A 15223-nucleotide genomic window follows, 5' to 3' on the forward strand; every position below is an offset into this window, starting at 1 on the left:
AGCCAAACTATGAAAAATACAGTAAATTATAAAGTACTTTGATCGATTTGTTTCTTACTCGTAAGGTATCTTGAGGCAGTCCTTCCAGCATTCCACAACTGTGCGGATGACCTCCAGGTTGTGGCGGAAAACAGCCCGTTTGGAGTCGAAGCAGTTCCTAACCAGAAACCCAAGGAGCCTATTGGCCAAAACCTCATCTCTTGTGGTACCCTAAACAGAAAGAGAGACAAGGGAATAAAGAGACAATATGTTTAAATGTGTGCAATGCATAGCAAATATTTGAAAATAATGTACCCAGAGAATCAATACATGAGTCAAATCAGTCTTGGCCAGGACTCCCTGGGAGAAGAGTTACTGTAACTCAATGGGACCTTTCCTGGTTAAATAAAGGTTAAATAAAAAAATAAAAATAAATACCATCTCATACACACCTTTGGTGTGGCCACACTGGCCCAAGAGAGGACGGTCACCACAATGTCCACTACCATAAAATGAATGCCCTCTCCTCCATTGCTACTGGAGACCACCAGCTGCACCATTGGGCCCAGCCAATGCTTGGCATATGGACGAAATATCTGGACATAAAGATGTCAAATAAAAAAAAAACCCTACAAAACATATCGATAAATCCAGAGAGAGGCAAAGAGAACCCTCTGAAGCAGTACCTCTTCAGCATTGATGATAAGTTTGGCTATAAAGAGTCTAATGTTCAGCGGGGTGGATGGATTGTCCAGCTTCCCCTGCAGGAACTTCATCCAGGGAGGAAGATCACTAGGCGTCACTCCCTAAAACAAAACATATTCAGAAGTGCTCCGACTCGAAATGTAGGAAGAGCTGTTCATGCTGCGACTGACCTCCTCTGTTTTAGGGGTGATGTTGTTCCTTTGCATGTGGCGCAGCAGTGCAGTCATATTGGCCATACATTCATGCTGATTCAGCTCATCCATCTCAAGCTCCACAGTCTCATCCTGAGACACAAGCTCCTTACGCTCCTAACAACCCAGACACTTATGCATTCAAATTGTAGATAACATTCTAAAAACTATAAGATCTTTTTACAAAAGAAAAAACACGACTAATCTCTCCTGGGACGTACCCGAGTCCTGCTGGAGCCACTCCCGCCTGAAGGATTCTGGGAGTTGTAGGAGAAGCTCTGAACTCCAGTGGAGAAGTCAAACTGACTCATCTCTTCACTGAGACTGCTGTCTGCCATGTAGGACTGAGAGGAGAGGTATACAGGTGCATCTGAAAAAGAACGAGCAGATAGCATCAATAAAAGCAGTCCGCCCGGGAATATACATGACAACAAATGCATTTTCATAAACATTCATAGATGACATTTAGGTTTCTAAACATGTAGTTAACCAGTTTGTAGATACCTCCAACAACTCACCTCCATTTTCTCCACTCACTTCTTTTCTGATCATGACATATTTCTTTTTCCTCTCAATAGGAACCTGTAAATGCAAGTAAACATGATACAACACAACACAAAACAAATAAAAATATAACGCATTTAAAAGCTCTACTTACGTCAATCTCTATAGGAAAGTTGTACACCCTTTGTGTATCAATGAGGTTGTCAAATATGAATTGATTCTGGGGTAAAAACAAACAGCAAAATTAACTTACAAATATAGAAAAAAAGTTCAACTTCAATCAGAAAGAAGGATACACTTGAAGTTATAAGTCTCTTGTACTAGGAATGTGCAAGGAATGTACAAATATCATAATTACACTGTAAAAATGAAAACAATAAATGTAACAAATATTATAAACGCTGCTTGTACAGAGTACGTGTTGTGTCCGTTGTGGGCACAGTAACAGACCTTGTCAGGTTTCTCAGTGAAGAGGAAGCCCTGGTAGAATTTGGTCTCATTGAAGCTGCAGCTGATCAGGGCGATGGCACAGTTATACGCAGCACAGTGATACTGTCTCCTCAGCTCCAGCAGAACCGTCTCTCCTGCCATGTTCTCAGTGAAGGCCTCAAAACACGATCTGACATGTGTTGTACCGATTAAACATTACAGCATTTTCTCCAGATTCCTGAGACTTAATTGTACTACTTAAAACATATTTAAAGGAATGGCTCACTCAAATAAAAAACTACTTTGTGTAGAATACAAAGAGTTACTTCACAGAATAATTTTTCATTGTGGTGTATTTATTATTCCTTCAGTCAGCATGAAGAAAGGAAATAATGTCCTGTCTGACTTGAAACAACTTTCCAAACAATATACATATACATACATATATACATATACATACATATATACATATATATATATATATATATATATATATATATATATATATATATATATATATATATATATACACTTTAATAACATAAAGGGGCACAAGAGAGTTGAATCGCCTGACCATATAAAGTGTAATATCTGCTTTTAAAATGTAAAAAAAAAAAAAAAAAAAAAAGATGCAAAATGCATACTTGAGGAGGTTCTTGGAAAGCTCATTACCTTCTGCGGCGCCTGTGCCACAGAAGGCCTGGTTGATAGCGGAGTTTTTAGAATAGACTTCCTCTTTAGGCAGACGAGAGTATAACACCTCCAGCAGCTTATAACAGCCGATCTTCATCATGACCTGACTCTCAAACACTGACTCAACAGACTAGAGGACACATGACAGGAAAACACACAATGGCAGTATGTTTGAATGAAAGCGCATCATGTTTTTAGAATTGAACAGATCTAAACGTATTTAATGTACTTTAATAACCCAATATAAGTCACCTTGGTGAAGCGTGCCTGTAGAGTAGTCATCATATCAGCAATATTAGAAATGAAGAACTGAGAGAGCGCTTGAGGGATGCAGTGAGAGGCCATTGGTAGCAGGACTCGGTCTATAAGACCCATGAGCATGGAGTTTGAAGGCACGTCTTTGGCTTGAAATGACTGGTAGACTGAGCTGAGGAGAAGAACCAGTCTTTCCAACTGAGACCTGACAATAAGAAATAACATGCAACACATGCATATTAGAAATAAATCTAAGCAACTGTAAATATAGACAAAAAGATGAAATCTTTTTGAACTTACTGGCGAGCAATATTTTGAAAGCAGGTCTGAAAAAGCTCCTCCATGATATGTTTTTTGTCCCGGCACAGAACTCTAGCCATGAGCTTCAATAAGACGGGACTCTGAGACAGCTGTAAGGCCTCTAAAAACTGAGGTTATCAAAATGAACGACCAATTATTATCCTTTTGAAAAAAAGAACATGAATAATGCTGTCTTATTGAATAACTAAGTCATTGTTGTTAATTTACTGATTTCAAGAAATTGCGTAAGAAAAAAGAAAAAGTAAATCATGGTATCTGTAGAACTGTCATTAAGCCGAATAAACGTTTGTATCTGATATCTCATTTGAGCATCTCACTTTGCGAATGCAGTCCATGTAGTTGTTACACTGAAGGGATCCTCGAGGGAATTCATCCGACTGCATAGGAAAATGTGCAGCCACCAGAGTCTCCAAAGCCCTCCTGAGCTCTTCCAGGGGCATGCTGGGTAATGTAGTGAAGAAGGGCAGCATGATCAGAGCCTGGCTCTAATTACAGAGAAGAGAAGAGAGACAAATCAGAGGAATTGAAGAAATATATACTCCATAAACCAAAACATGCAATAAAATGCACAATTTCGGTGCATATTTGAAAAATACAGAGTAAAGCTGGGAAAAAAGTTACCTTGAGATTTAATGGCATAGATATATCTGTGAGAAGGGCAGTGAAAGTGGTGAACACACCATTGAATGCTTTGTGATCTGTATTCGAGCATACAGAGGAATCGATCTGTGGAAGAAATGCGATTAAAATCTCATGCATGTACCCATTTCGGCTCTTTAACATGCACAGAAAAAAATATATAATTGATGTGGTACCTGGAGCACTTTGGCAAGCAATGAAAGGACTGAAGTTTTGCTCTCAGGTGAGGCAGCAGGACCCTCCCACCACGGCCTGAGTAAATCCCAACCCTTCAGCACCTCTTCAGCCAATAGCGAGCCTTGGGATTTTCTGACTGAACGCTCACGGAAACTATGGTCCAACATGCCGTTCAGCAGCACACTAACCTAAAGAGACAGTCAAACAACTTTTCAGATCTCAATGCTTATGCACAAAATGGTCTTGCTGTTCTTAATAGCACTTTATTTGTAGTATATATCTACCCAATCAGACAGATGAAGAGCATGTCAGTAAACAGTCATGTCAAGATAGACAGTTTCAGCCATAACTGAACAACTAGAGTTTACTGTTAGCTAGTACATTTTATCCTGCTGTTGTATTTCTTCACCAGGACTCCAGTTCCCGCTAGTCTAACATATCATAGGATCAATGGTGCCAGTGGTTTCTTCAATCTACATAGGCTTACAATGCTTTTAGAAAACATAGTCCAGTCTAGTCTGAAGTCTCACCATGCTGGGGTTCTGGTTGGCTGAAGCCAGCAGCAGCGGCACGGTGTGCTCCACTCTGCGGAGTAACTCAGTATTAAGAGATGTCTGAAAGAGGCTGTAGAAGTACTCTCCGTGAGAGAAGCTGAGGAAGTGAGGATTCAGACTGCCAGAGAGAGGCACGGAGAGCGTAATGGTGTTCAGCAAAAGCCCAACAGTCTGTTCACTCTGAATGGTTGAGGGAAATAAAGATAATTTTTGAAGAGTTGATTAATTAAACAGATGCATACAAAAACACGAAGAGCCAAAGATCTTTAAAGTCTTAGTCCCTTATTTTAACTGTAAATCAATCAACGTGCCTGATCACCCAAACAGAACGCCAACTGCACAAGCCTGTCTGCCAACTTCCTGCTGCCAACATCCATGGAGGGCAGAGACTTCCTGTCACTTCCAGGAGCAATGCTTTTATAGACACTAGTGAGAAGTTTGGAGCCCAGAGAGCAACCATAACCAGCATCCTATACAGAGAAACGGTAAAAACAGAAAAACATCAAACCTAGGTGTCATTGTAATCATTGTATAGATTGAACAGAATTACAGTGACATTCTTTAATTCAGTGTGTACCTGACTGTGTAGAACTGAGTTGAGAAGCCCAGATTGGTGAAGCTGCTTACAGGCTAAGAGTAACAGATGCATGCTAGCATGACTGTCCCTGTTATCTGCTTCATACAGATCAATAGCACACATCTTCTCCACACTGGCCGAAAAAAGACACACATAAATGAAGAAGTTCATATATCAACCATACACTCAATAAATCTGTTAATTTAAAAAAGTCATCAATACAATTTTAATTGTACCGGTAATGTAAAATATGGAGACAATATGATAAAAAGAAGTGGGAAATGGATTTGGGGGAATAATCAAACTAGATTCCAGATTCAAATGCACGTAAGAGTAGGTGAAACTACCACAAAACCACACAACACAATTTACTGAAACTTACAAAAAAATGAACAGACCTCTGTACAGTTATTCTCTTCCTAATGCCACTCTCCAGCTGTGTCCTGTAAGGTGTTGATGCCAAAGCTTTAAGCAAAGGAGTGCACACCTCCGGCAGCTGAGTCATCACCTCCAGATCTGCCATGTTAAAGCCAACGGAAGAGGGCTCACACACCGTCAGCGCCAACAGTGTGAAGAAAGAAGAGTTGAAAACATCTTGCTCCATCACCTAAAGAGAAAGTGGAGAAGCATGTCTTAACATTCTGATTGCGGCACTGGATGTTTTGAAGGTAGACTTTTAGCACAAAAGTACATAATGAAGGTCACTATCTTTTGTTTTTCAATTTATTATGTTGCCTTTATCATGTTTCACCTTCCAGAGGTCCTGTGGACATTTCTGCAGCACCATGGTGGAGAACTCCAGGATTCTGACAATGATGGAGCATTTGTTGTAGTTGTACTGCTCTGTCTCTCGAGGGCTGAAGTGTGACTGACCGGCATTACCCATTTTGAAGCAAGCCCTGGCAGCTTGAACGTCCTGCATGGACAGCTCCGTAAGGAAGAAATGGAGCGCTGGCAAAAAGCTGGACTTGTCACTAGTGCCTGGATGAGGAGAGGAATGGGAGACAGACAATAATAGCCTTAATTTAACAGTTACAGATCATTTCAGGGATATAGAATTTTTTTTAGCAATATATGTTAAGGCATTTCTTGATGTGGCTTCACCCACCCAGAAACCTCTGGGGTTGCATACAGCGCATGTTTGTGAAGGTGTTATAGCAGTCAAGAGCGGCCAGCAGCAGATCCATCCATTGTAAGGTGCCTCTGACGGTAAAGGGGGCTTCAACCTCTCTCAAAGTAGGCTGGGAGAGTAAACCGCCTCCCTCTAAACACGAAATGAGAAATCCTGGACCACGTTGCTTCACCTGTTCATCCAGCCATGCTGCAGGAGAAGCATTACCTGACAAAAAAATAAAAAGAAGAAAACACTGTGTATTCATATTGAAATAAAGCTGCAAGTTAAATAAAAAAAATGTTTTGTTTTTCCTAAGAATCTTAATGGTAATTTTGATATTTATTTCTGATGCAATCCTAGTGTTATAGGGTGAAAAGTGACCTAAATCAAACCCATGCAAAAATGTAAAGACACGCTTTTCTACAAAACCTGTATTGATGTACAACTGAAATTACAGTAAATAATTCAGAACATATTTCCAGAAATTCTGTTATTGGCCAAAAAAAATTATTTTCCAAAAATGTTACCAGTGATTTATTTATTTATTTTACAGTTGTTCATTTTAATCTCTATTGAACAATTTGGCAATGTCATTTCATGCTAGTTCTCTTACATTTCTTTATATAGTGATGTTATGCTATGTCCAAATTATGAAGGAGGACAATAGTCTCCACAGAGGAGAGTCCCTGATTGGCAATAAAACCACTGTACTTCCTCCATTATACATTTCCTGGCAGTACCTGGCAACAGAGGCACAAACTCATAGAAGAGCTCCATGCTTTTGTGTCTGCACTCAGTCTGTGGTCTTCCACACTGGGTCAGCAGCCACATGACCACATCTGACAAGCACACAGACTGATCCGGAGGGAAACCTCTGAAAAATACAGGTCTGTCAGCTAGCGACACAAAATGTATACGCTTTAACCTTACTCACATTACTCATTTGATTTTTAAATTAAGTTTCTAAGGAAACTATGACAATTAAATATACGTGTACCTAGGTATACGTCTCTTTGAATTCTTATTGAGCGAGTCTGCCTTGTGTTTAATGATCCTCTTCAGATGATCCAGGGAGCTACAACACTGCTGGACAGTTCCTGCATAGGAAAATATCAATATGAAAGCCAAGATAAAAGGCATGACCATCAAACAAGAGGTCTTGATAATGAAAATAGTTCAGTTTAGTTTCTTACCCAGGGATTTTTCATCAAAGTGGGCCAGAGCTAGACTCTCAACAAACACCACCAGCACCTCAAAGACAAACTGCTCCACCAAAGAGCTCTCTTCTCTGAGAAACAAAATAATATTTGGATAAACACTGCATAACCTTTGCATTCACTACAGACAGATTTCTTACATTTACTCAAGATGGCATAGACCATACTGCTGGAGTGTTGCTTTATATTCAGCCCATCTAATGCGTCCACTGACCTGAATTGCCTGTACATGCTGTTAAAGGCAAGCGCAGCTCCAAGCCTCTTGAAGACATTGGGGTGTAAGGCAAGGCTGTAGATACGTTTGAACAGAGATTTGATGTTGGCCGGGCTCTTTTCCTGCTGTTTGGGGGTTGTCTGTTTAATGGACCATTTGACAAATTCCTGGATACAGGTGCCACTGAAGTCTCTGAGGGTGCTGTCTAACGGATCCACAATGCCATCCTGTGCACCACAAGCATACACAATTACAGCACATGTTAAAAAACTCATATAGAGGTGTAATTATGAGACATCTGGCTCAATTTCAAGTAAAATAACTTTTTTCTACTAGAGGGTTTACTCACGAAAATGGCCTCCAGCACTGCCACAGTGTCTTGGCTCTCAAACTTTCTGTTGTTGGTGAACCAATGGATAAGCTGCATTACCAGAGGTTCAAACAGCTGCCTTGTGACCTGAAGAAGTGCTAAAGTTTCAATGTTTGGCAAACTTACACATGACTGTTACATAGACCGGTGAAAGAGGACAAAATTTACATAATAAACCATGAACATGAAAAACTTTTTTTTTTTAGGTTTTTAACAATTCAGATAACAAAGTAAAAGTGTATTCATTAATTCATTCATTATTGAAACACCCTAGACACTTAATTCAAATGTTTTATAAAAAAGAAGCAGGTGTCTTATCATTACAGGAGAATAACAGAGGAAATATCTTGGCCTACATGGGCAACCTCAGATGCAAAAAGGTTGGGAACCACTGCTTTACAGTCTCAGACAAAGGACAAAAACTGTTCATCACATTTAAAGAGCACATATAAGGTAAAAGACCTGGTCGACGTCACAGGCCAAGCGTAGAAGAACAGGAAAGACTTTTCTGTGTAGATTGTACATGGGAGGAGCAGACTTGTCATCTTCTGTCATCTGGGCTCCTTTTCCCACAATGTATATGACCAGACTATGCAGAAGCTCACACGCTGCCACCTACACACCAAACAGAACCATCAGTCTCAGCCTGAATCTATTGGGTTAATAAAGAAAACCCTAATGAACCTCATCAACAATAAGAAGAAAACTAAGATGACTGAGGACTACGATTACTTTAGTCTGTCTGTCACTGGAGGACAGTGCAAGCTCTGTGACCCGTGGCAGGAAGGAGTCCAGGTAGATCTCAGGCTTCATGTCTTTAAAAGGCATGGCATAACTCAGCCTCTTCTCACAGTCCCATGCTACAAAACGCTTCATCATGTCCTCCGCAGAAACAGCTTGGGTTGGAGAAGAGAAAACTTTAAAAAGAGCTTGTTTTTAAGCAAGATAAAGCAAAAACAAGCAAAGTTAACAAGTACTGGATGTTTAAAAAAGCCAGTGATTACCTGTCACAAGGCTCCTATTGAGCTGTCCTCCCAAGTGTCCAAGCAGACGGACCACCCTGCGTCTCACAGCCGCAATCGGAGACTCCTCTCCCTAACGAAGAGCACAGGAACATCACAACACTGCTCTCAAAGCGCTCAATTAACCATCGTTATAGACGATAATATTTCAGAGTTACATCTCAGAATCAATTAGTATAACAAAACAGTCTTATTACCACAGAAAAGTGTTTCGATTTCTTCAGAAGCCTCATCATGACTTTTCCATAACTTTTTGAACTTCCCGTCGACACAAATGTCACTTCCATATTGCCGTCATCTTTTTCTAATAGGATGATTAAAAAGAAATAAAAAATTAAAAAATGACTCTGAAACATCTACTAAAGGGATTCTGTAATAAATCACTGACCCTTAGATATTTTCTAAGTAAATTTACAATAGTAAACCGCGAACATTTCTTTGACAGTACAGTATTTAGGAGCTATATAAGGAGATTATGAATAACTGACCTGAGTTAGTGGTTGTTTTGAGGTAGCCATCTAAATGTGGCAGGATGTCTGCGTAGTGTGGCTGCATGATGGCAGCAGGAATAAGAGAAGACCAGGACTCCAGAGCATCCAGCGCCGCTGTGGCTAAAGGAGCGTGACTCAAACCTAGCCGCAGAGCAGCCTGCCACCAAAACAATGACAACAGATGATGATATCCCATTCCATTATAATAGCATGTGTCAGTTAGTTTCTGAATGACTTCAGAATGTGATACCTAGCTGCCATTAATTCAAAAATATCACAGAATTGGCTTTCATTTTCGAACCTGCAGAGCTGGGATATATGCCTTGATATCCAGAGCCACCATGTCAGGATGAAGAGAGAGGATGAACATCAGACAGGCAGCCAGGAGCTCATCTTTATATTGTTTCATACGCACACAAACCTGAGGAAATGACAAAAACTTCTCATCATCACATTCATCATAAACGGACATATGAACAAAACTTTCTTTTGGAAAAAAAATCCTTTAAGACTGAAACAAAGCTCACTGTAATGTTCAAGCATCCAAAAAGAGTTAAAAACACACCTCCTTTCCAAACTTTGCAAGCAGCGAAAAACAGGCGTTCTCCATGGTTGAGCCACCGCCAACACTTTTCGACTCTTGTTTCAGGTCCTATAAATTATAGGTGCTTTATGACTGGTTTTGTCAAAGTGTATCAAGACATTAAAATGTTAGAAAGTGTATACCTGAAAATAGTGGATTTCCTTGCCAATTCCAATAGAAAGGGAGAGGAGCTTATAAAAGCCACTGACCAGAGGGAAACGTATCGATTGCAGAATAAGCTCATGACACAGGGGGTACATCCACTGGGTAAAATACTCAGGTTTTCTCGAAGGCAATAATTCACTATAAAAAGGATAACAATAATTATGTATGCAATCTCATGCGAAAAGAGCACAAATAAGATCGTGTGTGTTTTGTTTGTTTGATTTCTGACTGTTCCAGTGAAATGAGAGTTTTGACACCTGCAAAAGTCAACCAAGTTGATAAAGGCAATGAAGTCTTTGGGTTTGTTGGGCATAAGGTTTGCTGTGGGGTCAGATGAGGGCATAAATCCAGAACTTGCATCACTCTGTGTCAAAGAAAAAGCAGAAATATTTCACTCAACTGGCCAAATTACTCAAAACATTAAAAAGTAATCTTTCTTTTTTAATTGATGCTCCATTTCTTTAACCATCCACATTTTTTACTGTTGATTCAAGGTGCAGCACTGCAACACTACCTCCTCAGCTGCATTGACTTTCTGCACTGAAAGATCAAGTTTCTCCAAAATCTTCATGACTGACTGCACCAGTGCATCATATAAATGTCGGTTTATGTCTCTTAGGTTGTAGTTCTTGGCAGCTGGAGCCCCATCCATGAATCCTGTGTCCTTAAAACACATCAAATTAAACTTTCAAAACAAAGTAACCAGAGTACACGTTAAACAACTTTTGTGTTTAAAGGGTCACATTCTAAGCAAATAACATATTTGTAAAGTAGCAACAAAAACTAAAATTTTTGATTTTGCTAACAATTTTTTCTGAATAAAGATAAATCAGAATCAGAAATTTAGCGGTGAAAGCCAAAATATTAAAATGTCATGAATTTTCAGTTTCAGAGATTTTAGAAATTCAATATGGCTCGAGGAGTAAATTGTTAATTTGTACACATTTTCAGTGGTCAAAAACCAAATGTCAGTCAATTTGCAAAAATATGATGCTTCTTTTCTTTTAAAGAGGAATGTCTGAAGAACGAATAATGTTGAAACTAGAGATGCACCTCATTTCCTTCTGTCAAAACTACTGCATTGAACATAACTGCCCGAGTGCCATAAATATTATTTTTCCAAAGTTTGCGTGCCTATAACTCAAGAATTATTAACGATAAAGATATTGCAATATATTTTTAGATTCTAGTTCTTGATAGGGGGAGTCTCAATGAGGCTCCAGAGTAAGACGTGAAAATAAAGTGTGCGCATCTGTAATAAAACGTCCCTCACAGGGTTTCGGGGGGTGAATAAAGGCTCCCTGTAGCGAATCCATGCATTTTTGTAAGATAAATATCCAGATTTCAAACGTAATAAACACTTTTTTTCTAATAAGTGCTGATTTTGGGTTGCAGAAGACGTGCTGGCGAATGATGGAGGATGGCGTTCGCCTCTGGGAAATGTACTTTAACGTTTTTCTTTACAAATCCTCGTTTGGTGCTTTAATTCGTGACCAGCGTTTTCTTTTGTTTTGTTCTCTCTCCGCGGTCGTCACAAACCACGCCGCACTGATGAACTACGACATCTGCCTTCACGTCTTCCGGTTCCCAACAGTCAGCATAAGTCAGAAAAAAAAGTGTTTATTACGTTTGAAATCTGGATATTTATCTTTCAAAAACGCATGGATTCGCAACAGGGGGGCTTTATTTTATTTTATTTTTTTATATATAACTCCGATTATATTATTCTGAAAGAAGAAAGTCACATACACCTAGGATGCTTCGAGGATGAGTAAAAGAAGGACGAATTTTAATTCTCGGGTGAACTAACCATTTAAGATGGAAATGAAACTCCTTAGTTTTTCTTTTGTTTTATTTTAAAATAGATATTATAACAAATGTAGTACTTTATCACACCGAAGTATAAAGTACAGCAAATGCAGGAAGTCACAAAGTCACGTCATTTAAATAAATAAAGGCCAGTCAACAGCCTATAATGAGGAAATATTTAAATACCTATAGTCAAATAAGTTGGTTAAACAATTAAATAATTCATTCAATATTTTGAAATGTTTAGATTTAATATAATAACTACATAATTTAAGTTTTATCCAACAAAGACTTATCTGTAGTTTTGTTAGTCTGAATTTAATCTAAATTATTTAATGCACATCTCTATTTTGACACAGGCTCCTCAGATGATTCATTCCATTGCTATTGTCAATCATAGCAATGACTCGCGGCATGATTTAACGGATTCACTCGTGAAATTTAACATTTGTGTTTGTCATTTCTGAAACAGTATGCATGGACGCATGGTCCTCTTAGACAAACAAAACTTTTCTCCAAATTGTGAATGGATTATGTAGAGAAACCGAGCAAAGGGCACTCCCCTTACAGCACAGTACAGTTGACTGGAAATGAGTGAGCTGGCTTATCTAAAACCAGGAAGTAATCGTGCATATGGTCAATTTAACGATTTACCCCAGGAGCCATATTGAGATCGCAATATTTCTGAAACCAAACCATATAGGGCCTTATAAATTAAGATGCCAAAAGATATGTTTGCTAAGAGACAAAATCTAAAAGGGCATTAAGATATATTTAATACTTCTTGAGTTATAGGCTTGAAACTTGAAAAGTGCCCTATCCCCATTTTTGAATGGTCACCATTGGCACATAATGCAACAAAGATTGCTAAAGTCAACAGATTTGACTAATACTCATCAATCTCTGTGTAAAAGAAACATTATGATGCTGCCATCTTTCTGAAGTCATTTTAAGCAACCTGTAAATTGGCTCTAAATTAGCTCGAAAAATGCCATTTTGACTCCCCTCTATAAAAGAGTGGATTACTCAGTAAATATTCATCCATGACATGTAATATTTTGGCTTTCATTACTATACATGCTTCTCTTTCTTTAGAAAAAATATTAGCAAAATCAGAAATTTGAGCCGGGGAAGTTTCTGAAATTTGGTTGATTTGACACGGAATGACCCAATAATAATTTCTTACTTTAAGGTTTTCGCAGTCCAGAAGCCCCTTAAAGAGGTCCAAGTAGTCCTTAGAGGAAGGAACTTTCCATTTCCCAGAGCGCACGAGGGTGGAGTCCTCCTCAGTTTGAGAAGCGCCTGAAGGAATGTTCTGCTCCTAATGGGCAGATAAATATCATATCACATCACGATAATCACAATATGAACAGAAAAGCAAAAGCTCAACACTTACGTCTGACTGAGGAACTGGCTTAGAGCACACTCTGATCAGGCCTTGGTGAACTGTTGTTGAGGAAATGGAGAGTGTGAAGTGAACACTAGTAAATCTGACCATGAATCAGACCAGCCAAAGCTAACCTCCATTTCACATCCTTACCCACAGAACTAGTGAAACTCCAGAGGACCGGACCTCGAACTGCCATGGCTACAAACACCTTGATGATGGAGCGGCAGGTGGCATACTGCATTCTCGGGCTGTACTGAGGGAAGCTGTCCATCTGAACCACAAGGAGGCGCTCTAGCACAGGAGTGTACACTTCAGGGACCTGCATCCAGTCACAGAGATTACATTAGAATCTGTCCGGTGAAAACAGCTGAACTACAGACTGAAGAAAGGCAACAGCAACAAATACTGAAGAACTGCCCATAATCATTTGACTCTATGACATGAGACGCTTGAAACTAAATTTCTGGGGTATTAAAACAATGAACAGACCTATTAGGAGCAGTAGCACAGAACAGAGGACTAAAAACTGACCTACATACTGAATCTTTATTTAAAATGCCAATTTATCAACAAATGGATTAGATTGAGCATTGCACAGCTTTCTCATACCCGGTCAAGGTGCACCAGAACACTAGCTATGGAGTCGAGGAAGCTTGGCAGCTGGTAGACATTGTCATCATCCCGGTCTGTCTCAGTCAGATACATCTGCTTGCACCGCTGAATCAGCTCTGTATACATCAGATCTACATCCTGAGGGCACACCACCTTACACGGCTAGAGGCAAACAAACACAGATAGAAAAATGTAAAACTATAAACATAAAATAGAAAAAACTAGAATAGTGTAATATTATTTGACTTCCTGATTATAATGATTATAGACTATTGTTAATATTCTGTTAAAATGTACAAACTGCAGCAAACAGGCCATATCCTCTGATAGCAATGGACAGTTCTTTATTAGTGGAGTCCATGGTCCTGATGATAGCACAGAACTTCTGCATGAAGTACTTCAGCTTGCTCTTGTGCAACTCAATGTTCTCTGCCACAAGAGTGGCTACCTTCACGACAGCGATAGGAAAGGTTTGACAAGATGTCATCATAACCAAGTTAAACATGCCACGAAAAAAAACATTTATAGATTGAATAATCAATAATCAGAAAATACCTGTTTTAAGAAAGACTCTAGTGCTGTGTAACTACTCTTTTTCAGCTCTCCATTGATATGTCCACAATGTTTGGACATAACATCAAAGATAGACATATAATGATCCATGAGACAACTGCCAAACTGGCTGGAATGCTTAGCAAATAGTTTGAGACCGGCTGTCAAGAGTAAAAAACAATGCATAAGCTAAATTTAGGATGCACTGCATAAAACATGACGATATAAAATTCCACTCACCAAAGATGACTGCATATCGTTTCATATCAGTCTGGAGATGCAAAGAAGAAAGAAAATTTTGTATTTGGGAGCCCTGGACAGAAAATGTGAACAGTACTACACAAAAAGACTAAACTAACAACATTTATTAATCCTACCTGTGGACAGATTGCCTTCAGCGCATAATCAAATATTTCTTTTGATGTAACTGGGTCTGTTTGAAGAAATGCAGTGAGCATACTCATTCAGTAACAGTAGGACGAGACCAGTTCAGGACAGTAAATCTACACATGCCCACCTTCTTCCATTGATTTGGTGAAGTTCACCATCAGAGCGGTGATTCCTTTCAGGCATCCCGCAACAACAGGAAGTTTTGGTTCCTTTGTAGTAGAGGTCATCTGAAAACCATTGATTTTAGCACTTCTATACATACATATAAGA

At 39.2% G+C, this 15223-nt stretch overlaps 1 protein-coding gene across 2 annotated transcripts in view; it reads right to left on the reverse strand.

Annotated features, from left to right (window-relative positions):
* The window catches only part of prkdc (protein kinase, DNA-activated, catalytic subunit), a 31347-nt gene that overhangs the window by 14371 nt on the left and 1753 nt on the right, over nt 1–15223 (reverse strand). For both annotated transcript variants that reach the window (XM_026267828.1, XM_026267829.1), the window contains 44 exons: nt 15081–15180; nt 14941–14996; nt 14804–14834; nt 14567–14724; nt 14313–14459; nt 14009–14173; nt 13550–13718; nt 13406–13455; nt 13196–13330; nt 10715–10864; nt 10458–10564; nt 10179–10338; nt 10018–10104; nt 9754–9873; nt 9450–9609; nt 9159–9265; nt 8944–9034; nt 8672–8835; nt 8402–8554; nt 7919–8026; nt 7570–7796; nt 7332–7426; nt 7136–7235; nt 6879–7012; nt 6133–6363; nt 5776–6005; nt 5423–5631; nt 5025–5157; nt 4759–4917; nt 4424–4627; nt 3893–4081; nt 3699–3803; nt 3395–3562; nt 3057–3184; nt 2754–2961; nt 2453–2631; nt 1830–1998; nt 1534–1599; nt 1394–1457; nt 1097–1245; nt 855–992; nt 666–785; nt 432–575; nt 59–210 (listed from right to left, as the gene is read on the reverse strand). In XM_026267828.1, the coding sequence (XP_026123613.1) occupies nt 59–210; nt 432–575; nt 666–785; nt 855–992; nt 1097–1245; nt 1394–1457; nt 1534–1599; nt 1830–1998; nt 2453–2631; nt 2754–2961; nt 3057–3184; nt 3395–3562; nt 3699–3803; nt 3893–4081; nt 4424–4627; nt 4759–4917; nt 5025–5157; nt 5423–5631; nt 5776–6005; nt 6133–6363; nt 6879–7012; nt 7136–7235; nt 7332–7426; nt 7570–7796; nt 7919–8026; nt 8402–8554; nt 8672–8835; nt 8944–9034; nt 9159–9265; nt 9450–9609; nt 9754–9873; nt 10018–10104; nt 10179–10338; nt 10458–10564; nt 10715–10864; nt 13196–13330; nt 13406–13455; nt 13550–13718; nt 14009–14173; nt 14313–14459; nt 14567–14724; nt 14804–14834; nt 14941–14996; nt 15081–15180 (6119 nt within the window). The remainder of the gene's footprint in view (nt 1–58; nt 211–431; nt 576–665; nt 786–854; nt 993–1096; nt 1246–1393; nt 1458–1533; nt 1600–1829; nt 1999–2452; nt 2632–2753; nt 2962–3056; nt 3185–3394; nt 3563–3698; nt 3804–3892; nt 4082–4423; nt 4628–4758; nt 4918–5024; nt 5158–5422; nt 5632–5775; nt 6006–6132; nt 6364–6878; nt 7013–7135; nt 7236–7331; nt 7427–7569; nt 7797–7918; nt 8027–8401; nt 8555–8671; nt 8836–8943; nt 9035–9158; nt 9266–9449; nt 9610–9753; nt 9874–10017; nt 10105–10178; nt 10339–10457; nt 10565–10714; nt 10865–13195; nt 13331–13405; nt 13456–13549; nt 13719–14008; nt 14174–14312; nt 14460–14566; nt 14725–14803; nt 14835–14940; nt 14997–15080; nt 15181–15223) is intronic.

The sequence above is a fragment of the Carassius auratus genome, chromosome 7 (genome assembly GCF_003368295.1).
Source record: "Carassius auratus strain Wakin chromosome 7, ASM336829v1, whole genome shotgun sequence".
NCBI classification, from domain to species: domain Eukaryota; kingdom Metazoa; phylum Chordata; class Actinopteri; order Cypriniformes; family Cyprinidae; genus Carassius; species Carassius auratus.